We start from the raw sequence: 24,481 nt of genomic DNA on the forward strand, positions 1-24,481 counted from the left end.
CCCACTTTCGAACTTGACCTAGATATCATCAAGGTGAACATTCTGACCAATTTTCATGAAGATCTCATGAAATATATGGCCTCTAGAGAGGTCACAAGGTTTTTCTATTTTTAGACCTACTGACCTAGTTTTTGACCGCACGTGACCCAGTTTCGAACTTGACCTAGATATCATCAAGATGAACATTCAGACCAACTTTCATACAGATCCCATGAAAAATATGCCTTTAGAGAGGTCACAAGGTTTTTCTATATTGACCTACTGACCAGTTTGATGGCACGTGACCCAGTTCGAACTTGACCTAGATCATCAAGGTGAACGTTCTGACCAATTTTCATGAAGATCACTTTGTGACAGGTGAGCTAAAAATAATAACGTTAATTACATAAAATTCTATAAACTGGAAGCCGAAAGAAAAAATCTGAAGGGTTATGTAAAAGTGGACATGCCTTTTTCAGACTTTAGAAATTCAGAATTTCAGCAAACTTAATATTTCATTTTGGACATTTTTTTCTTAGAGGAAACTGTACCTGAGGTGTAAGATTCTTCAGCAGCAGTGCAGTGGATATAGCTGATCCGCCCCAGTTACTACCTCCTGAAAAATTTATGAAGTAAAATAATAAACAAATCAACAAGATTACTTTCCCAAAAATGCTCAGTGATCAACTGTATTAAGCAGAATTCAGCCCTTCATACTAAAGGTTCCGCACAATTAACAATTTCAAATCAAAGTAAGAAGAGACTAGAGATGCTTTTGCGAAAAGTGCATGTCTCCCACAACTGCCTAATCATCTAAATAATAAGTCAGTCTTTATATACTGTTAACTGAATCCAATGTGCATGCGCTTTCTAGACACCAAAAAAGATCCCTATACTACTAGTAGTATAGGTCGGTTTGGAGATAAAACTACGCAAGAAATCTGAGTGATTTTGGTAATTCAAGGGCCATAATTCCGAAGTGCCTAGGCTGACTTTGCTAGTTATCGAACTTGGCCGAGCACTTATTGGCAGACACATTTTGTTGAAGTTTGGTGAAGATCGGATGAGAAATGTTCGACACAGACAGACACACAGACTGGAGTAAATCAGTATGTCTCCCACACCACTGTGTGGTGGGAGACATAAATATATATTAAGCTGTATCAGCTAGATCTGTATGTAGTTATAGTTTAGGCAAGCAGAACAGGATTAAATTGCAAGACTGAGTTACATTTTCCTAACAGACCTCACAGCTGCGAAAAGAACAAAGCATATTAAAGATAAGAACTGCAATGGTAAAAAGCAGGCAGCGTTAACAAAGGCTTGCAAGCAACCAGGAAAGATGGAAGTCCAGCGTAAGGTAAATCAGAAAATGATAATGGACATACCATCTGATCTGGCAGTGCTGCCGGCCCAAGACTGCTGTCTATTCATACCAGTCCATCCTCCTTTGTTCTGCTGGGGGAGACCAGGTGGTGGTCGAGACATTGCGCCCTTTGGTATGCCCCAAACATCCGATGTAAAACTGGTTGGGGTTAGACTCTCTCCAGCACTCCATGGTTTGTTCATATTCTGGGTAGTTGTACCACTTGGTGGCTTCGATGGCCATGAAGAGTTGCTGTCGTTTGTAGGGCTTGATTTGGTGAGAGTGAGTAGGTAATCGTCTTTAATTGTATTAACACTCAGAGAGCGCGAAAAGCTTCCTGGTGTTATGTGTGGGTCATCTTCAACATTCTTGGGAATTCCTTGCCATGGTTTACCGGGGACAAATTCTGGAATGGAAGTCATGGAATCAAGCACTGAACTGTTCCCAGATGAGCTCGATACTGTTGTAGTCTGAGATTCTTTATCTGGCTGTCCTCCCTCACCAGAGCTGCCAGATGTAATGGGTGAATTAGAGTTTGGCCAGTTCTGGGAGGCTGAACTTGCACTAGTGGACCAGGTAGTATCACCTCCGAGTTGTGTAAGACCAAGTTCATCAAATCTCCTCAGGTTTGGTGTAGAGTTAGACTGCTGGATATTTTTTGATCCCACGGTTTTATTGAGTGGTTCTCCACTCTCAGAGTTGCTGCTTGTGGTGGGTGTTGCACTTGTTGTTGGTGTCTCGTTGCTGGTGGCTGGAGTGGTTTCGGGAGATTCTTTGTCCGGGGTGGGACGTTTCCACTGGTTGAGCCTTGACTGTGGCTGTGATGACGATATGCTTAAATTGTTCAACTCATTCTGGAGAGCAGATTCGGAACCATCTGAGGGAGTCTGCTGATGCTGTTGTTGTTGCTGCGGTTGCTGTTGGGACTGTGTTTTGTTCAGCAGCGTGGTTTGAGCTTGTGAGATGTTCTTCTGTAGCATTAATATCTGCTGTTTGATCTGGTTAATTCTGCTGGCCACGGATTCCAGCTGTTGTCGCTGCACATGGGGATTCATGTTCACCTTTGGTTGTTGCAGCATCTGTTGTGTAGTGATAAGTTGCTGAAGATTCTGCTGCTGCTGCAGTAACTGCTGTAACATGACTAGGACTGGTGCCGGTAACTGCTGATTCAACAACTGGGGACTAATGAGACCGGCTTGAACTGCCATTCTCAACTGCTGGAGTATCTGCTGCTGGGCCATCTGTTGGTGGACGGCGGGATTCTGTTGTCCTGCAGGCAGCTGGCCGCGCCCCATGGGACCCTGAGCTTGATTAATGGAATTCATCGATGGTGGGGGCGGCTGCTGACTTTGGAACTTCTCTATGATCTTCTGCTGTAAAGCATTGTTAATACTGGAGTTACTTGAACCAAGACTAGACTGGGTGAGACTAGGTCCGTTGTTAAAAGGAAACTGACTCCGCATCTTCGTTTGAGCATTCGTATATGGAGTATTTTGCATGGGATTCATATTAGGCACAAATGAATTGCTGTCTGATTGAGTATCTGATATGTCGTCCGTGACACTGCCGTCTGGAAACCCGGACATTCGTGCCATCTCCAACTCATCCTTCTTACTGGTTATAGCACCACGACGATTGTACAAATCGGCTGAAAACAAACAGGAATAGAAATCTTTGCACTTAACGTGGAAATACTATAAATACATCGAAAGTACCCATAAAAACATTAAAATGCAAATAATCAATGGATGGATTTACTTTGTTTATTATGTAAATGGAGAATTTGTTCAATGCAAGTTTTAACTACAGGAAACATGCATTTTCCCTGAAACAAAAAGTAAATTTATTTGAAAAAAAAAAAAAATTATAGGAGGTGGACTTACATATGGCATTCTGTATATTCATGTTGTTGTTTATGAGGGCATGCTGAGCTTCGTCTTTCTGCAATACAGTAATTAGAGAGACATGTATTAAGAATAGCTAACACTGTCCATAAAATATATGTCTACATTGACCCTGGTCTGCTTAATATTGCCGTCTCCAGATATTCATAACTTTATCATATCGGGCGTTTTAACTGATCAATCAGGGCTGCATTTTCAAGCACCTGCCAGTTTCCACTTGTGTAAAACAAGGTATCTTTACAATGAACATTATAGCGACTTCATAAATAATTATCACATTTTTCAGAAGTCAAATTAGATTCTGACTTCACATGCCTAAGACCAGGCTAAAAAAGTACAAAACTTCGAAGTTTCACTGAAAACTTATGTGGATTTAATACCGTATTTTGGTGTGTATAGGTCGCGGTAAAGTATAGTCCGCATCTAATTTTTGCTCTGGAAATGATCGAAAAATTTAACTTCTAGCGTATTAGTTGCAGTCAAATTTCGGATTTTTTCCCCAGCAATATTTAATATTTACCGGCAAAAAAGTTATGGTGGCGGCCATATTGATGCCGCAGACTGAATTATTATCAGAACCCGATTGGTGGAAATCTGACAGTGTTATTTTCGTTCTCAACCGTTTCGTACCAACAGTAGTATCGGTAACAGACTACATCAAAGAAAAGCGGCTTTTTGACACTAATTGGCAGCAGACGGTTTGCGTTTACATTCTGTTATCATGCAAGTTTAAGTGTGAATTGTTTGCACAGCAATTATAACACCTTTCCGTGTCATGTAATTAACCGCGTTCTTTTGATTCTGAGTAAAAAGATTAACAAAATATCTCCTTTGGATTTTTTTCTTTTCTTTAAAAATCAAAGGTAAAAAATTATCATTCAAGTTTTTTAATATGCTAAGAATTAGTATAAACAATGTTTGGAATGGAGGACAGATCTGTCCAGATTTTATCCAACCCAGAGTACATGTCAATGGCGTCTAGTAAAACGAAAGTAGAAACAAACGTAATTCAGACTGCAAAAACATCTTTGAATTAAAGTCATTCGTAATTTTAATAGTCTGTATGGATTATTTACGATATATTTTATTGAAAGTAACCGCTATTGGTTGAAAAGCCGCCGATATTGACATATTTTTTATCCATTTTGTTCGTTCGTAACAGATGCACGTAATTTTGCAAGAGCTACGGTCAGAAAATTGGCTCGAAAAAAAAATCTGCTGGCAATGTTCTGTCGTATAGGTCGCAGGAACTTTTTCAGGCAGCAAACTGGGTAGAAAAAGTGCGACCTATACACACCAAAATACGGTACTTTGATTTTAGTTTAAAAATTTGAGATTTTACACAAGGAGTCTATGATAAAGTCTGAGTAAAATGTAATCATTACCCAAGTGAAAAATTAGTATCATTCTGCAATATTTTGGACATGTTAAAATTATGAATATATTTATAAAGAAATCAAGTTTTCAAGGACGTTGTGTTATAAACCAACATGATCAGTAAGTACTTAAGTTGATACCCCAAGTGTGTTTTATGCTACAGCTTGTGCTTTTACTAATACAGCATAATATATAAATTTAGTAAATGCTGCATAGAACTCATTGAATTTTTACTTACAGTAACAAGTAGAGCTATCACTAAAGGTGATTAATACCAAAGACACATGGACAATAAAATGTTGTGATCATGACCTTTGACCTAGAAACTAAAGCCTGATCTTACCTTGAAGCCCATATCCATGAGCTGCTGAAGACATCTGCTCCTCATCTGTGGATGGTGGTTACCACCAGTGGTGCCTGGGAACTTTATGGCACCATCCTGTAAATGGCAGTAAATATAACTTTTATACCTTCACTTCACAAACAATACTTTTACTCACATTGCAATTCAGGGCTTTTCACCTTCTGTTTTCTTTTTTGGAAACAGAAAAAACAAGACAGTATAGTTAATATATGGAACTGAAAACCAGCTTCATCTATTCAAATATTTAAGTGAGAAAAAAAAAAGAACTATTTAATGAAAACGACTGTGTAAATTTTGAAGAGATGGAATTCACTAGCTGTCTGAAATATATTCATAAACTAAATTCGGTTAAACATTCTTACTGGAACTGCTTAGAGGTTCTCTTCTCAAACTATTTTTTAAAATGGAAAAAAGCCCTGGCAGTAAAAACAGACCCCAGTATTAAAGAGATTTACCGAACTTCTAATTATAACACAATGTTTCTCCCAAAATCACATTGGAAACATACTTCAACTGCAGTATATAACTATCTTTACAGTGTTAACAAATTTCTTTATATATAGAAAAAGCCTCTATAGAATACAGAATTGATTAGCTGCACTAACAAACTCATGGTCCAAACACTATCACACTTGTAAGCATCTGGCTGTTGAAAAAGCAAACAACACTGAGGCAGACAAAAACTTGGTTAATTTAGGTAACTAAAAATGCATGCAATAAAATAAAATATGTTAGAAAAATTTAAAACAATATGGAAATAAGTTTGTTAGACCGCAACACTTTCTTAGTAAAAAAAAAAAAAACGAAGAGTAACTGAGGGCAGAAAGTCAAGCAGTATCATGATGATGTCACCTCAAAAACAATGAAGAAAGAGATAATAAAAACACTGATAGTTAGTTGGTTAGCAATGAAATACTTCAAGACCAGGGCCTCTGAAATCCTCACAATCTCCCAGGAAGAAGTTCACATATAAATCCATTTTCCAAAACACTACATCTCGACTAATTTAATTCTACTTTGTAGTTTGTGTCAAAGGAGCTCATTTCTTTGGCCCTGGCCCAGAGCAATGCTGGTGCTGCAGTGAGCGATGTTATACCTTAATACTATTTCTTTTTTCTCTATTCCACCCAGTTGCACTGTTCCAGGAGGAATTGGTTTGTTGGGCAGTATCGTTCCAAGTGCCCATATCAGCATCATCCCAGCCACCCATGCTTTCCTCACTCCAAACATCTTCCTGTGGTGAGACAAGGCAAAAAACTCTCCTTACTCAACTACTCGGACTTAGTCAAAGTATATACTTAACTGCAAACAGGTTCTTTCCAATGGAAAAGGTACACTTTTGGCCAGATTCAAAAAATGGATACTACGTTCTTAACCGAGACTCATTTTAATGGGGAAACAAAGCAAACCTATCACAAGCCATCTGACCAATTGATCTCGCATCAAGCTTGAATTTATTTTTAAATCATTTCTGTTTGAATCCTGAAATAAAATACTTGGGAGGGGAAAGATGAGAGCTAGTGAGTATCTCAAGGCCTCTGACATCATCATAATATGCTTTATCTGCCCTCATTACCATACCAAATAAGGGTATTAAAAATTTCAGATACATTTCATCAGGTATGTGCAAGTGATATATGCATGAACATGCCTTTAATGATGTTTTAATTATATCATTACACTATTTCAATAATTAGTTATCATTAACATAAAAATACATAGGAAATAAATATGCAGCATAATTTGACATGCAATTCACACGAAGAGCACCTAACCTGCCATCTAGTATGTATTTTATCATAGCTTAATCATAATAATTCCTCCCTTGACTGCAAATACAACAATATACAGCCACATTTCTGTGGAGACAAAGACCTTGTTTTGATGAAAAACTGATCTCTTATGATTTTTCGATATTTTTTATGCAGTTACATCCCTGCATGATCATTAACAGTATGCGTCCAACCTGGTACCACCATTTCTCTATAAAAATGCAAATGCCTGTCAGGTGCTTTGTCCACATGCAGCATCTGGGGTTGATCTGAGAATTTCCGTGGACCTACAAGCATGCTTTATAATAACAAAGAAATGACAGCCCAGCGCTGTGTGCATCTTCACCAAACCAGCAACAAAGGAACGGTAACAAAATGAACAAACAGGAAGTCAACAAACAAAACTTGGAGAAATATATAAAACTAAAACAGGCAAGGCTATAATGATGATGTCAGAGGCTGTTTGCATGAAATGTTTTATGCTGCTAATCAATATAGTCTGGAATGACAACCTTCAACGGACTATCCCAAATTTTAACACTGTGAAACAATCTTAAAATTTTCTTTCATAAGCGAGGTACCAGTAATCTTTATTTAAGGAATAAGCAAGCACAATGCATTGACTAAAGCAAAACAATATGCAAATTAAATATACTATGCAATCAAAATTAAGTTTTTTTCCCATACAATTCAACGTTTTGTTTCAAGACCTTGCATGCAGCATAGCAGCACAAACATTTCTATATACATGAGAATCACACAACATTTACATGATACTACAAAAGTTTGACAAAACAGGAGCAATGATTCGCTTCAATGACAACTGAATATTCACAAGATCTGGTACAAGCAGGGTTTTCCCCTATAATGCATTTGGCCAGTGCCTACATGTATTATGTATTAAAAAAAAATACAGACAACTCTAATATCGAAGGCATTCTTTTCTCAACTTCTCAAACAGCAACCTCTAGAAGTTCAAACTTAACTGCAATCTTGTTTAAAGTGATATGTATTGCTATTTCTTTCTCAAATGATGAAGAAATAAACAACTAGGAGTATCTCAAAACGGCACAAGACAACAATTAACTGCACATTTACCTTTGGTAGATTCCAGTTGAGTTCATCCACTCCTCCGTATTGAGCTGGGTTCTGGTTCACAAGTTTTGGATTTGGTTTTCCAATGGCCCCTGGGTTCCATTGTGGATTTCCAGCATCTCCACCCCATCCTGCTGGCCTGCCTGGCATCTACAATCATACATAATATATCACTAACAAGCTATGCAGACCTGTTTTCTTTGCAAAAAAATGTTCAGTTTTAGCCCTGTGAAGACTGTTGTGCTTCAGTGAGATAAAGACTAAACAAGCATCAACCCCATCATCCAGGGGATTTTGTCCCACCAAATGTCTTAAGACGATCTGTGGTGAATTTTATGTATTAACACTGTAAAACTGACTGTATTTTATTTATGATAACCATTCAAAATCTTTATGAGCTGACCAAATAATAAATTTTGTTATTAATAAACTTTGATAATGTGTCAGTTGACCTCAATAATTTCCAATACAGGTAACTAATAATAACTTTGCAATATAGTCCAAAGGTAATCTTATGACGGATTTCCATCTTTGAACACCCCTAGACTAATTGGGACTCAACTGCCACATTATCAAAGTTTATAAGTACAAGTTTAGTTATTTGCAAAATGCAGATAAAATGAGTCGGGTATGAATTAACTACAATATGACTTGACAAAGGTTACGTTGAACTTGTATTGCAAATTGTACAATTTCTATCATACATTGTTTTCCATCAGATATGCAATTCTTCCAAATGTGAAACTTTGGACAGTTCTGTCAATAATGATTCTATTTATAATATATTACAATGTGCATTATCCATGTCACAATAGCTAATTTGCATTTCTCTGGATGCTGCATCAAAATATTGAACCCACCAGAAATTCCTTGCAACGCTTTCTGAACAGATTCTGAATCCTGACCATAAACAATATTTGAACAAATACTTTCTGCACATATGGAATTCAATATAATTGAAACTTGACTAATCCTACCAGTCCTGTATTACGAAAGTGCTTCTATTGTGACATTTTGAACAAGCAAAACTGTATTATCTGCACTATAAAATACTTAATGGTATTTCATTTTATTATTGGCTTGTTAAAAAGTTTATTTTTTACCATAAGTAAGCTGACAAAATCATATGAAGCAGAGTTTAAGGGTTATAAAAATTAAAAGAACGGCAACTTGAAAGGCATATAGAGCAAATCTCGCCAACATCCCGCGGCTGCAAACGAGATCTCGTTACCGAAAGTTCTCCACGCGCCATTTTGTATGCGAAAGAATGACACTGTCAATTAATTATCACCGTATGACCACGCTTTTTTGATAGTAAGCGTGTATTTTGTGCTTAATATTAAACAAATGTTTTGGAAGCTAACCTGTATTTTACATGTAGTTTTAAAGATACAAATTGCAACTCCATGCTCGCTTCACTAAGATAACAACGAATCACGCTCGGACGCGAGATTACAGCCAGTTGCCATTCTGTGTACTTATACTTCTTTGATCAAACACAAGGATAAATCCTAAATGCTTTTGTTGTGCAAAAAGGTATGATATTGTGTCTTAAACCGTTTTCATTTTCCACTCAATTGTGTAATTACAAGGTAAGTAAACTAATAGATATCTCTGCTTATAAGTACTGGCCTTAGGCAGGAGTTGTCACTCTTCATGGATCACAACTTAAATATAAAAACTATTAATGTTAACAAAACTATCTTAATTTCACATTTGTAAAATCATTTTTGGTTATTTCAAGGACAAGAACATCTACATTATTGACAGACTAATTCTAATACTTATGTTTACATTCAACTTTCTCACTTAAATATGGGTGCCCTTACACTGGGACTTTAACTTGAAGTGTATTATATATTTAAAATAAGTGAACAAATGGTATTACCTGTGGTGGATTACTGGACCACAAACCAGTGCCATCATCTATTTTTGGATCAGGTGGTCCCATTGGATCTCCCCAACCAGATCCTACCTTTCTACTTTGCCCTATTGCCTGTTGCCCGCTGCCTGGGGCATTCCAGTTTGGTTGCTGAACAGGTGGTTTCACAGATGGATCACCCCAGTATGAGGTGCCATCATTGCTACTGGAGTTTCTTCCTTCACCCCAACTTGAGGTTCCATCAGCATCACCCCAGGTTGATATTCCTCCACTAGCTCCTGGAGTTGAACTGCCGAAATTTCCAACCCAGGAGCCGGTTTCTGTACTACCACCCCAATTAGTGTTATTATTTGATTGGTTTCCAGGGGCTCCCCAAGGACCCATGCCCTTATCTGGTCCTGGGGCTTGACCCTGTCCGCTAACACCCCACTGTGCTCCTCCAGCAGGATCGGGTGGTTTATGCTGAGCGCCAGGCCAATTGCTTGGTGGCTGACCTGGAGCCCGTGCTTGTACTGCTTGGTTGCCTCCCCAAGCTGACATGTTGTCCTTATTTGCCTCCCATATTGCTGTACCATTATTGTTATTCCACATATTGTTTGTTCCCTTTTGTTGATCAGGCACCACTGAAGCGGTGGATATTTTGCGTTGAACCTTTGGTGAGGTTTCAATGCTCCACTGAGTATCCTGTCGTATTGGTTTTTTACCCCAACCTTCGTGACTCTCGATAGCTGATCTAATCATAGCCTGTCGTTGTGCTTCTTCTTGAGACATGCTGTTCTGCTGGTTTGTGTTACTTGCCTGCAGATTTAAACCCTTACCAGCTGCCTGAGCCCAAGAACTTGGACGTTGTGGGTCCTGCCCAGCTGGTGCACCGGGAGCCGAGCTCTGGAACTGTGAGCCAGAAGACGCAGGGAGTTGAGACTGACTCTGAGACACAGAACTATTGGATGATTGATCCCAATCAGCACCACTTGAATTTCCCCAACTACTTGTTCCCGATAACCTGGAATCTTGTGTTGTACTTGGTACACCCCACCCACTGGATCCAAGATTGTCAGAACTTTGAGCACTGCTTCCATTATTAGCACTGTTCATAATACTTGTGGCTGGATTGATAGCGAGACCAGATGAAGCATTTCCGGTGGAGATTTTCTGAAAGCCCACATTTCCAAATGCACTGTTACCCTGTGAGGATGGTGTATTAGGCCCCGGTGACGATGTGGTGAACGAACCGCTCGGCTGACTTGACTGAGGTCCATTAGGTTGAGCACCACTTACTGGCAATGATCCTTGCATATTCCCGCTTGAACTTGCAGGTTTATTTGTAGACTGAGAGGGGGGTAAAGTCCCTGGTGCACCCCAACCTCCTTTGTAACTTCCAATTCCTTGACTGGAATCACCGAGAGTACCTGCACCAGATTGCATATGTCCTTGATTATTCGAAAGACTACTATTGCCTCCATATCCTAAAAGATTCATATTATTGGCACCTGAGGAAAATGGGGTCCCTATACCCCAGTTTGAGTCTAGTCCACTAAGGGAGGATGAACCACCCCAAAGACTGGAAGCACCTTGAGTCGACATGGCACTTGCTTTGTTGGACTCAAGTTTGAGCGTCAAAAAATATCACAGACTAAGTTTTCCACACTAGAATGTCACTGTCATTCCCTAGTGAAGAGCATAAACACCAACAGATGAACACTGTAGTGGTTTAAAGAACTTTGGAACGTTTAAATCACAACCCTATTTCTCTCCTAAATTCCTGAACTAACACTGGCTCCAACTTTTTGACATTCTCTGAAATAACAATTATATATTAAAAATTTCATGTTTAGTTGAACACTGGCTTTCTAACATACACTTCAGTACATCAAATCTTATAACCATTCAAATAATATAATTTTGTTCCATTTTCTTTGTAATCTGCTAACTACTGGCAAAGACGAACTTGTTTGTTTTTGGGTTTAACAACGTCTTTCAATAGTATTTGTGTTATGTAATGGCGGGCAGTTATCCTAACCAGAGTTTCTGGATTATGTGCAAGCACAAACCTGTTCTCTGCAAGTAACTGCTAGCTTCCCATTATAAATCAGAGGTGGAGGATATATTATCCCAGACACAATGTCTTTTATCAAATCATCTTGAAGAACATATGCCTTGCCTGAGGATTGAACTTGCGACACCATGATCTGTATATATCTGCGCTCTCTCGCTCTCTTTACTGAGCTAAAGCAGTGCACCCAAGCAGGTTTGGTAACCTTTTGAGAGGTATGTGACTGAATGTCACGCATTTGCACGATTCCAAAAAATTTGTGAAGAATGGTTTCCATAAGAAATTTTTTGACAACTGGTCACTTAATCACAAGCTGTTGACCACTGTACTCATTCATTTTTATTAACATGAAAATTTTTGTCAAAAACTTATCTGCTGAGCAATTTTGGAAAAATTACAGCACAAAAGAAGATTGGTTATAAAGCATATATAGACATGGTTACTTTAAATTTTTATTCAATTTTTATATTTATTTAAAAAAATGTGTTTTGAAGTTCATTCATTCGATAAGGCATGCATTACTAAATATGACCATTAAATCTTTTTATTAAACTTGTTTCTGACATGTACCACCATATCACATTTAACTAAAAAGTTTTGATCAATTTTTAAGTACCGGTAATACTTACCTAATTTTGGATTATTTGAACTTTGGCTTTGGCTGAAAAAAAACCAAGAACAAACACATATATCAACTGACAGCGGAACAAGAGTAGCCAAAATAAGACTTGAGTATAAGACTCCTTTTATTCAAGGTGTACATGGTGTAGTAAAATACGCAAATTATGTCAAAGGGAAAACGGCTTTCAAAGATGATAAAAATGCAAAGGAATGCATTTAAACAAAATCAAAGTATCTTCTTACAAAACTTTTCAAGTTAAACTATAACTAACAACAAGTGTTGATTTCAAGATGAAGGCTTTTACCATTCAACAGCCAAAACAGTACTTAACAGTAAAGATTATGTTTTTCCTGGTGTATCATGTAGTATTATATTTTAACAGAAAGTAATATCATCAATATGTTTTATTTCCTGAAACGAGATTATGACTGAACACAAGAGTGACCAAGAAATAAGGACTATTAATTTGTTGAAAGCTTACCAGCAGAAGCAGTAGCTAGTGTGGTTACTGGCTTTCTGGTGGATTGTTGTTTCTTGTTCTGTTTGATTTGGCTTCAAGTTTGATATTGTTCTCATTGGCTTACAGGAAACAACCTGAAATATAATCAATAGAATAATCTCTCCATCTAAGTAACAGCTTCTGGCTCGATTCATAATTTGTTAAGACACTACATGCAAAGAGTCTTGTACGCCACTTTGTACAGCAATGGTGTTCTGATGGAGCAGTTGAAGTCCCTGCGTGAGTGTGCAATTCTCACACTGAAGCTTCTACTTTGAACAGCTTGAGACAAGTAATACAAGTAACTGTTAAACACATACCAAATACTAATATCCTACCAAGTATACATTTTTTAAAGAAGGAAATTCTTGAAATATTTAAATTCATGAAAATGGCTAATAGTAGCATTCTTGTTAACAAGCTTGTTTGTCAGTCAACAAAGGTTTAGGCAAAATTACATTTATTAAGTATACAGCAGGTCAAAATCAAATCAGAAAGATATTTAAAAGCCAGAGTAACACATTTTAGGAAATTTTCAAATTATACTTACCTTTAACAATGACAATAATAGCACATTTATAACAACTGGCAACAAAATGACTAAGTGGCACACAAAGTTTGAAGATAACAAATGGTTGAGTACCTGAAACAAAGAGTAAAAGCATGAGGTTATAGCAGTGATACCTTTTAAGTGTCAACTCACAAAGGCAATCTAAACGAGACGATCAGGAACACCAATGGATGCTCCCCGAAATAACTGTAGCATAAGGGGCTTTCCGGTCACTGAGGTTGTGTTAATGGGAAATGTGGTCAGCAAGAGTTGCGGTTCTTTAACATTCCACTCCCTCTCACTGATCTCTACGAGTATGTAAAGTATCAAGTTGGTTCCTTACATACGTTCGAGTTATGCCCCTGAAAATGTTTTCAAAAAGGGGAGACAATTAGAGTTATGGTTCCTTTTCACTGCACTTCCTCTCAACGAGCTCAATCACTGTATAAAGCTATAACTTGGTAACTTCAAAACTTTTTTGAGATATCCTTCGGACAAGAAGTGTAACAGACGGACGGAAGGACAAGGTGGTGGTCCCTCATTCAGGGATCATAAAAGGCTCTTGTAAATACAAAATTAATATTTATTTATTGTGTCTTTCTTTCTTTGTAATTTCATAAAAATGACATGCACATAAATGGAAAAATCATTTCAACATTACATCAAGTGTCATAGCATGTACATCCAGATGGTTTGTTAAAACTGCTATTGCATAAGAAAGTCAACCAAAAGTTGTATTTAAAGATAGTGAGAAAATTAAGGTCAATTTCCCATTTCTCTTACTGTTTGAAATAAGTCATTTGTTAATTCCTACAGTTGGCCCAAAACAGTTTCATTCGGCCGAAATTACACATAATAGCCTCTCTTTGTAGAGAGAATGAAACTGTTTAAATCTTAATCTAGGACAATACCAGATTTAATCCAATGTAAGAAATATGGAGTAAAGCAAAAAAGCTTCCTTGTTAATAAAATACTTACATATCAGACAACAATGAATGGTATGAGATCTTGTCAGGTTGTAAGGTTATACTGGTATGTAGATCATAAATAGTGAGATCTGAAAAACAGCAAGTTTAACATCTCAGACTATTATTTCTAGTGAGCCAGCATCAAAATAATATTTATTACATAAAAACACATCTAGACTGCATGCCTTTTCAGACAATACTACAAAAGAAGCAGTTCAATACCGCTTGCCCATGCAAACCAATCAATGTTCCATACACATGAACGGAAGGAACCTAATGTCATAGTATACATAGTAGACAAGTATAAGCAGCTAGACGTACCAGTAACTCCCAAATGGAATCCAACTATGCCCAAAAAAACTTTCCTTTGCAATAGTGACCGACTGCACTACAGACACTGGAATAATCAACGTGTCTGTCATTTCCATACAGTCATGTTTGAAGACAAATCGAAGTCCACTGCCATTCACCATTTAAGTCATTTCCTACTAATTCATGAATAATTTATGAAAGTGGTTTGAAAAAATTTCTGTGTAGCTCTTAAAATGAGATTATTTCCTTAGAAAATACATGCTTAGTTGTATATTCTATTTTCACCTTAAATGACTCAAACAAGCTTTAAGCCAGTATGAACTCTGCAAATTTAGATACTTACAAGGAGATTGCGCTCACATGAAAGGCAGTGAATTCCATGAAACGATTCTGAAAAACAAAGAAATACAGCTAAAATCCCATTGCCTAGCACATAATCATACAATCAGTAGCATTTTCCAGTTCTCAGGTTTCCTGGACTGCTTGAGATAATAAATTTATCGAACAATCTTCTGAATGGAACAATGCACTGTCTACCACTTTATATAAGCTCTCATTGCCCTCGCCTATGGAGGAAAATAATGAAAAATACGTCAAAGTGCTTTGCTGAGAATAAAATAAAAGCTGTCAGGGAAACAGTGTGTTCCAGTAAACTTGAACTATATAGAGAGTGATTTAAGTGTTTTAATGTTCATGTACCTCCTTTTAGCAAATGAACCCTATAATAATTCCGACTGTGTCACTGATGACACAAATGAACTTGTGACCGGTTGTACCCAATCTAGTTAAGCAAGTACTGGTTTGCAGATCTTTATGAATTAGTAAAGTGACCTACAGATGAGCAAGGCTCCTACGGACTATCTGCTTGGTTACTGAACTTTGCAAATTGCCAATAAAATTAATGTTTTGTGAATAATGGGTAATAGATGAGAACACAGTCATTATTCACAAATCAAGGGACATAACTCAAGAACAACCGTGTATCTGACTGGTAAAATGTAACTTGTACGAGACATTATGCCCATATACACTGCGACCCAGTTAGATGCTTGTATAGAGAGAATTGTTATACTGGAGAGCTGACACTGTCTAAATATTTTCTTCTTAGCCATGAGAGCCAAGGGGACAGTCTGGATGGTTATACAGTTCGACTGATATTCAATGCCATACATATTGTGACCAAGCTTAATGAGCATTGAATAAGAACTGCTCAAGTCAGGCCTGTCTGGGAGCAAACTACTGTGGATGTTGTCCACCTGCCACCACAAGTCTTCCGACTTCATGTCACTTTTCATGGGCATATTCTAACAGATTATCTGGGTCTCCCCCTGCAATACTGGTCTGAATCCCCGGTGGTTACTTTCCTGCAGAGACAGCTCCTAGCACAGAAGTATAATTTAAGGTGGATAATCAGATTTTGGCCATGTAACGGATTTGTTCGAAACTTTAGCATTTGATCATTTACACTCATTTATGTTCACTTAACATTAATAACAAATTAGATTTTCACTGGAGGTATTTTTAAAATTTCATTTTCCAATCCTGGTTGCCCAACCAAGATAGAGTTAATTTATCATAAGTATAAATTTGATAAACATACTTGCCTAAGGAAATGTATAAATATTAGACATATTGTAATATATTGTGAAATATTTGCATTAAAAATTATGTATTTAGATGGAATTCATTAGAAACGCAAGTTTGAAAAATTTATTACCTCCCTTTGCCTATCTTGGTTGCGCAACCAAGATAGATTGGAAATAAATAAATTCAGAAGCTACACACAGCTTTAAAACTTGCATTTTGGTTCAGATTGTTCAATAGTTGATACGTCTATCAAATGCAAATGTAAAACTAGACATTGTATCGAATAAAAAGAAATACCCAGCTTTTTATTATACTTTCATATTAAAGGGAGTAATTACAAAATTTTATAAAAATAATAAAATATACATTTCAAACAGGAATCTAACTCTATGTAATCGGTCTTTTTGTTCCTTAAATAATTCTCTACCAGAATATACAAAAAGTAAAAAATGTCATTAAATGTTGATTAAATGTGATTGACCACCTTTAAGGAATAGACAAGAAACGCGGCAATGCCACGAAACCAGGTTTTCAACACTTTTCCAGGGTTCGAATTTAGCAAGATTTTCTACTTGCATTTTTTCACAAGTGGTATTTTTTTTAACTTGCTAAATGAAAAAACAACATGCATTTTCCGCGACTTGTCACTTTATTACAACATTAACACAAACATCCACGTGACTAGTCAAGCCAATCGTATCTGCGCTATGTAAATAGTAACTTATTATAGATTACCAAAAAACCCACCGGATGCGGTAAACATCATCAAAATTAGCGCAGGTACTTGTCAGCAGTTGAAAAGACATGCGCACGGGACATGTATCGAGTGTAAACTTCCGTTTACGACGAAAGATGAAAGAGTGCTCCGAAATTCGTTCTGCAAATGACAATGTGCTACAATGACTGCGAGTTGTTAAAGAAAAAACAGTAGAAATGCACATTATTCGGCAAAAAATTTCGCTCGCAAAAAATGCTGGTGTCTGAAATCTCACCTCGCAGTTTGAAATTTGCACTCACATTTCGCGAGTATGCGAGCTTAAATTCGAACCCTGTTTTCATAAGAATAAAAAAGTATACTGAATCACAGTGCACCACTTTAAAGCACAAGCCTAACCCTATTTTAGTAACAATGACCTTGACCTTGATCCCAGAAACCCCAAAATCAATCCCAAGCTACAACTTATATAAGTTTTCTATACACCAAGTTTCATCACGATAGCTCATTCCTAAGTTGTTATTGACCGGAAACCCTTTTTCTATTTTAAGTAACAGTGACCTTGACCTTGACTCCAGAAACCCCAAAATCAATCCCAGCTTTTGTCTTGATATAAGCTACATACATACCAAGTTTTATTCAAATATCTTTACCGAAACAAAAGTTATTGACCGGAAACACCAGTTTGACGCCGCCCGCCCAACCAACGACATACCCCAATCTAATAACTCAAGTTTTCAAAAACATGAAAAATATGTAATGTTTTGTTTGTTTGTTTTGGGTTTAACGCCATTTTTCAACAGTATTTCAGTCATGTAACGGAGGGCAGTAAACCTAACCAGTGTTCCTGGACCCTGTACCAGTACAAACCTGTTCTCCGCAAGTAACTGCCAACTTCCCCACATGAATTATCAGAGGCGGAGAATGAATGATTTCAGATACAATGTCTTTTATCAAATCGTCACAAAGAGCATACACCCCGCCCGGGGATTAAACTCGCGACCCCGCGACCCGTAGACCAACATCCTCTCTACTGAGCTAAGCTGGCTGGTTGTAATGTTTTGTTCTCAAAAAAATGCACACTGTACGGAAGTATGCAAGTCAACAATGATCTGAGACTGACATTGGTTTCAGTGGTGTTTTATTTCAGAAATGCTCACTCTGGGCTTAAAAATGAATTTTTGTAATTATTTAACAACAGCTTTAAAGCAACATTTTGGGTTAATTCTTTCAATATTTACACAGATATGGAGAAGTCACTGCAGTATAAACTGCTAACAACCTACCTTTCAAATGAGTTGATGAGCATTAGCTTCATTGAAGGCAAGATAATGTCATACACGATCTTTGGATATCAGCTGAAATGAAATCAAAATATCACTTAATTGTGGAAAGAAAATTCTCAAAAGTATTTTTTTCAAATCATGCAACATTTGACATTTTTGTTACCTGCAGACCATAATCAGAACTACCAGAGATTGCAACAATGTGTTCACTTCCCATACCGTTGTGAAATAAATTCTCAAGAAAATTAAACAGACTATTTCACATGCACTTAGTTACAAAATGAGACCAGCCACAAGTCTCTAGCCCTTGTTATTTATGAAGGCTGAACACCACTAAATCCAGCTGTTCTTTATTTCATATAAAATCCACTCACTTCATGACGGTTTTTCGACATTTTCTAGCATATCAGATTTTCAGAGACTTATATTCCCATAAAGAACTAGATCGCTCAGGGCCCTCGTTTGCCGATTTTTGGGGCCGAAATTCGGCCCCATTCCCCCCTCGAAATAGTATGTTTCTTTCCCCCCAAGTATAGAAAAATTCCCCCTCGAAAGAAAAAAAAATCAAGAAAAAAATCGATACCCGATAGTCTTAGGAGCCCGGGTCCGGGAGATTTTCAAAAGACGCTCAAAGGACCATGATAATTGCCTGTGCGTCACTCGGGACCCGGAGACATTTTCCTTTGATAATCCTTCCTCTTATCAGTCATTTCCCAAAGTAAAACTATGTCCACGATAAACACGTGTATTCAAAGTAAACACTCGCGGTCATGCCCTCCTTCCTGCCTTTGATCTTCTGCTAAATTCCCGCCCTTTATCCTGTGGACATGCCACGCTGATTTTTCTTTATCAGCAAGTTACGTCACGGCGAGTGCACATAGGTAATGAGAATCAATGAAGTGTTAACATTAATTCATTGATAAAGCGTTACCCGTATTGAGCCTGCATACTGTCAAAAAAGGCGCCAATTATTAAATTATCGTAATTAAGCGACCAGCTGATTACCGAGCATGTGAAAAGTGTCCTGCAAGATTTCTTCATGCAAACTTTAAATTAGATCATTGTTTAATGATTGTACCTTAACTTCAACGAGAAAATCCACAAATTTAAATGAATTTGGAAAGTAAAAATAAGTATAGAATGTCCATTCACGATTCTAATTACACCCGATGACATATGCAATTTTTCCAAAATTCACTTAAAAACTTGACTTTCAATGCAATTTTTAATGAAAAGTAGCATCATTATTTGAGGAACTATCTCTGGTTTACCTTAGTGGACCAAGTAACTGGCAAAAAACAACATTTCAGACGACATTCCAGAAGTGTACCAGTATCCGGATAGTACGTTTTTGGATACATTTTTACAGAGTGTTTTAGCACTTTTCTGCTAACAAACAAAAATATTGAAGAAAAACCTCATCAAATTAAAATGAATTTTGATAAAAATTTATTTACAATATGAGATTATATGACCTGAAACAGAAATTGTTATTATGCTGTAACATGTTCTTGGTTGTAGTAGCTATTAATTACGTAGTATTACTTTATAAGAAAATATAGTCAATTGTATCGATGTGTTGGGGCAGGACTCTTGTATTTTGAAAAGGGACCCTTCAAAATTTGGACCCAAGGGTCCCGGGACTCTTTGGTTTTCAGGTCTAGTGGAACCCCTGGTTTTACTGATCCGTATAATACGCTCGTTTTTCAGTTCCCCGGGTGCGTGTATGCAAAGTTACTTCCCTTTGAAAAAAAATGTTGCATAATGTACATCATACAGTAAAAAGATCACAGATGCAACTGGGGCGAAATGCGCAAAAATAGATTTGCTTTTTAAGCAGCATGCTCTCAAAAAACAAACTACTGTCACGGACACCGCTGTTTCATCAGGGCCAGACATGCACAATCAGGTAGATATGACGAAGGGAAGCACTGCTCCGGCTGCTGCTGAGACAATGTCCGTGGATACTGCTAGTGCTTCCGTTAATGACGACATGTGAACCTCGATTGGATGTCACCTAATTGATTTAATAAAAGAAAATAAAAGTTGCCTGTTTTCAATAGATTATGTTCTGTACAATACTTCAGATATATTCACATTAGTTTGATATCTGTAATACTCAATTGACCTTAATTTAAGGGGTTATGTTCAGATGTCATATCTCCAGAATGAATTCCCCCCTCCCTTGAAAACGACGCGAAATTCCCCCCTCCAAGGGCCCCGGCCCCAATCCCCCAAAATGTAGAGAGGGCCCTGTCGCTACTTTAGAAAAACAAAAAGAAAAGGGGGTGTTAACTTTTATATAAGAAAACTACAGTTCGTTAAATACAACCCGCTGAATTTACTACTTTTCGCTTCTTTCAATTTCTCTTTTCGTGACATTAAATTCTTACGCCGCCATTTTTATCTAGCATGCGATAGGAACATGCCGATTTCATTAGAATGCAAAGTGATACATACTGAAACGCGGTAGGGTAAAAGTAAGCACGTTGCTGCCAAGAAAATGCACTAGGAAAGGAAAAAAGATTAGTAGTATTTATATTTGGACTACTTGTGACTAGACCTGCGGAGGCTTACATTCTATTTGGTAGTGATCAGCCTGAAATGTCTCATCAGAAAACGAGTGCACAGGTAGCTAACAGTATGAAAACATCTACTAAAATATGGCATTTGTCAAACAAGCATGGGTCAAATTCACTAGCCTTTACGGATAAGTATTTATAACTAAATACGTAAATTAAGGTCACTTATAATAGAAAGTAGGTATCTGCACCATGCGATATCTATGATTTTACTTTCCCTTGGACTTCAGATTACATCCTGCACAACTGAATATGATGTGATGATATCCGAAAAATCCTGTTCAAAAGTTCCAAAATACTGAAGGAATAATGTTCAATGGTGGATAATGCAAACGAAAGACTGAGGGGGAATAAATATAGATCTACATGAAATAGTGATTTAAAGATAGTTTGTGTGATTTTCTGGAGAAATTAATAATGAGAAAGGCATGGAAAGAGAACTCATTGCCCTCGCTGCATTGCTCACAGACTCAAATCAATGGATTCTGGCCCTGTATAGATGGTATGTATCATATGAAAGGGGTTTGTCTGGACATAATTTTTTCACTGTTTGCTTTCATAGTTTTAAGGACTTTTGAGACGACCCCTGCATAATATACATTTGAGACTTCCCCTAAGAGGAAACAGATATGTGTATTATTACATAAGGCCAATCATTATAATACTTTTAAACCGATGTAAGGTATAATGAGACAACAATCAATGTTGAAATTTATAATCAGACTCAGTCTGTGACACCAAAATTTCCATAACACAGACTTTGATGTATTACCGTCCGCCATTTTGAATAATCAATGACTGCGGTCAACTTGCAAAACATGGAGGACAAACGACCACTTTGCAGAATTCCAGCTCACAAGCGCATATTCGTTCTACATCAATCGAAAGCCTTTGTTTATTACTTTATAAGTTTAATCAAAAAAGCCTATAAGCGTCTCACGATATTTGGAGTTGTTGTAAATCGATTATATTGTTAACAACTGTCAAACAACACAAACAACTTGACCTACTTTCCGGCGACTCTGTCTGGTTTAGAACACCTCAAAAAAAATGGGCTGCAGTTTCGCTTTTTATCAACATAACAAAATACATACATCTGACCTACAATCTTCTGTAAAATTTCATTTTTCCAGATTTAAATATGCGCAAGAAAACAAGAAACGTTCGCAAAATTAAAACATCGCTTACCTCGGAAAGGAATTCAACGAAGTTGCTACCCTGGAAAGATTGCACCTTTATCACAGATTGCTTACGGCATACAAACAACTAATAATACAATCTTAAGAAAGCACCGGTTGAGAGACATTCTTTATTGCCGAAATATTCACAATTTTAATTTAGTTCAGCTAGGCTAACAGGCCCGAAAAGAGCCAAGTTAGGCAGCGCTCATCTCGGAGCAAAATCTGTCAGATTAAATGCCTGGACGCGTCACGCATGCGCAGACACCACGTGACCTGCTACACATGCGTGCTGTAAACATTCCAAAACAAACACAAGAGAGTCAAAATGGGCACACAATTGCTCTACTAGACAACTAACTGTAAATTCGTTAATCGCTCTACTGAGCAATATGAATGGCAGGAAACTACATTAGATATACTTTTACATGTCCTACCTTTAGCAAAATTTGTTGAAAAAGGTACATAATTTGCCAAATTGTAAGCAACAGCTGCTGTGAGTGTGAGGCAATCACATAATTTTTTCACAAAATAAATTGCAGAGATATGTAACCCAGTCACAGTATAATATTCAAGAGGGAAGTTATTACTGGATGATGAACTTTTCCTGTAAGGTCACCTCATGATGCCACTGTGATGTTTGAATTCAAGAAACCTGCTTTAACATGCAGAACTTTTGTCATGCAAATGCTTACAAAAGATATACTGTTGGAAAATTTCAAATTGTCAAGCTAAAAAGGAAGCCAATTCTTCCATTTGAAGCAATTTTATCTTTCATTATATATATTATTATAAATTCCCTAAACTGAGAATAAGAAGTCTGAAGTATTTCCCCACTTCTGTATCTTAGTAACTGATGCAAAATAATTTGATTCATATTTTGAAGAGAATCTAAGTGACAGAGGTTGCAGCACAACACTTTTGTTCAGTTCTTTCAATAAGATTAACAAAATATAAGGATGGTTGGGTAACAGTGTAAATACCTTAACTGTGAGATTCTCAGAGCAGAACAGTGGAAATGTTACCGATCAAGTTAGGAGAAAGATAATGGATACATTGGAATATGATGACCAGAAATGATGGACCACCCTCATTTTAGCTCATATCATATAGTCTACATCTACAACTTACTCCTGAGCAATTGTTCACGATTATGATTGGGAGGCGCGAGTCTGGAAAAACAGTTTGTTAGTTTACAATTGTGCAAAGTTAAAATACAGAACAGTATAAAGTGTGCTAAAAGAAGGATAAAAACAAGGGGAGACTGAGCTCTAGTATGTGACCGCCGCCAGCCTGTCAGAGAAGACATTTAGGCTGGGGCTTGACTGAATATATATGGGAAGAGCATTCCAGTATCTGACGGTTCTGAGGAAGACAGAATTTGAGTGATACTGAGTGCGTGACTCGGGTATGAGAAAATTGAGGGTTCTTGCTGGTATCAGGTGATTGTGATCAACACAGACAAGATTATACTGAATTTTATATAAAAAGATTAGAGAGTTTTGAATTCTACAATGTTCTAGAGATTTCCACTGGAAAAGACATTATAGTCATAATTTATATGAATGGCAGCATAAGAATATCTAGTACACCCTGAAATACCTTACTAAAGTAATAGGCAAAATGATTAAGCCAACAAAATTTGCCTTAAATATAGGTAAACAACTCATTCCCTTTAGCAAACATTCTGTTTACTTTCAAGTAACTTTTAAACATTTTTTCTTGCTTAAAATAGTATTATTGCTTAAAAAATCAGCTATAAATGGTATTTTTAAAATATCTAAAAAATAAAGAAAACAAAAAATAATTGAAATCTCTAAGAAAACATAATAAATGACGTAAAAAACATCAACATATTATTGGAGCTTTATTTCACTTTTTTTTTCTTTCTCAATGTCACATAAACATAATTAATTAATACAACTGATTGTATCAAACTAGTTTGTATAGATCAGGCCTGGATCCAGAAATATTTGACTGGCGGGCACCTGTTGAGTCTAGAACAAATATGTCACAGCCGAGGGGCATAGCACTGAGAGCAGGTAGGTAAAGGAGCGAGGACTTCTGCCAATGTTAAGGAGACAGGGAAATCTCCCCTGGAAATTTTTGAAATAGAGGTATGAAATTGTGGCCTCCGGGGCATTTACTCAACGGGGTGCTCCCCTCATTTTAGGGGGATCAGGGGGCTCTCCTTCTGGAAATTTTTGAAATATAGGTATGAAATGGTGACCTCTGGTGCATTTTTGGGTATTAATTTTTAGGTAATGGAGGGGTTAGTCCCCACTGGATGGGAGGAAATGGTGACCTCTGGTGCGTTTCTGGCTCTAAATTTTGAGACAGTATTATTCCTTTGCCAAAATAGCTGGGTGCAGGTCACTTCTCAGCAAACT

The 24,481-nt window shown here is 37.2% G+C and overlaps 1 protein-coding gene across 4 annotated transcripts in view; it reads right to left on the reverse strand.

Annotated features, from left to right (window-relative positions):
- LOC123563130 (trinucleotide repeat-containing gene 6C protein-like) overlaps positions 1-24,481 on the reverse strand; it is a 50,933-nt gene that overhangs the window by 9,817 nt on the left and 16,635 nt on the right. The window contains exons 1-14 of one of the 4 annotated variants that reach the window (XM_045355736.2): positions 22,102-22,349; positions 18,332-18,403; positions 15,087-15,133; positions 14,442-14,520; positions 13,464-13,556; positions 12,896-13,008; positions 12,422-12,453; positions 9,746-11,536; positions 7,861-8,007; positions 6,087-6,224; positions 4,970-5,065; positions 3,229-3,286; positions 1,416-2,993; positions 531-595 (exon numbers count right to left, since the gene is read on the reverse strand). In XM_045355736.2, the coding sequence (XP_045211671.1) occupies positions 531-595; positions 1,416-2,993; positions 3,229-3,286; positions 4,970-5,065; positions 6,087-6,224; positions 7,861-8,007; positions 9,746-11,323 (3,660 nt within the window). In that variant the 5' untranslated portion in view covers positions 11,324-11,536; positions 12,422-12,453; positions 12,896-13,008; ... (3 more) ...; positions 18,332-18,403; positions 22,102-22,349. Of the gene's footprint in view, positions 1-530; positions 596-1,367; positions 2,994-3,228; positions 3,287-4,969; positions 5,066-6,086; positions 6,225-7,860; positions 8,008-9,745; positions 11,537-12,421; positions 12,454-12,895; positions 13,009-13,463; positions 13,557-14,441; positions 14,521-15,086; positions 15,134-18,331; positions 18,404-22,101; positions 22,350-24,481 lie in introns of those variants that run through there. The other 3 variants (XM_045355733.2, XM_045355734.2, XM_045355737.2) reach the window with 3 other exon arrangements.

The sequence above is a fragment of the Mercenaria mercenaria genome, chromosome 2 (genome assembly GCF_021730395.1).
Source record: "Mercenaria mercenaria strain notata chromosome 2, MADL_Memer_1, whole genome shotgun sequence".
Taxonomy (NCBI): domain Eukaryota; kingdom Metazoa; phylum Mollusca; class Bivalvia; order Venerida; family Veneridae; genus Mercenaria; species Mercenaria mercenaria.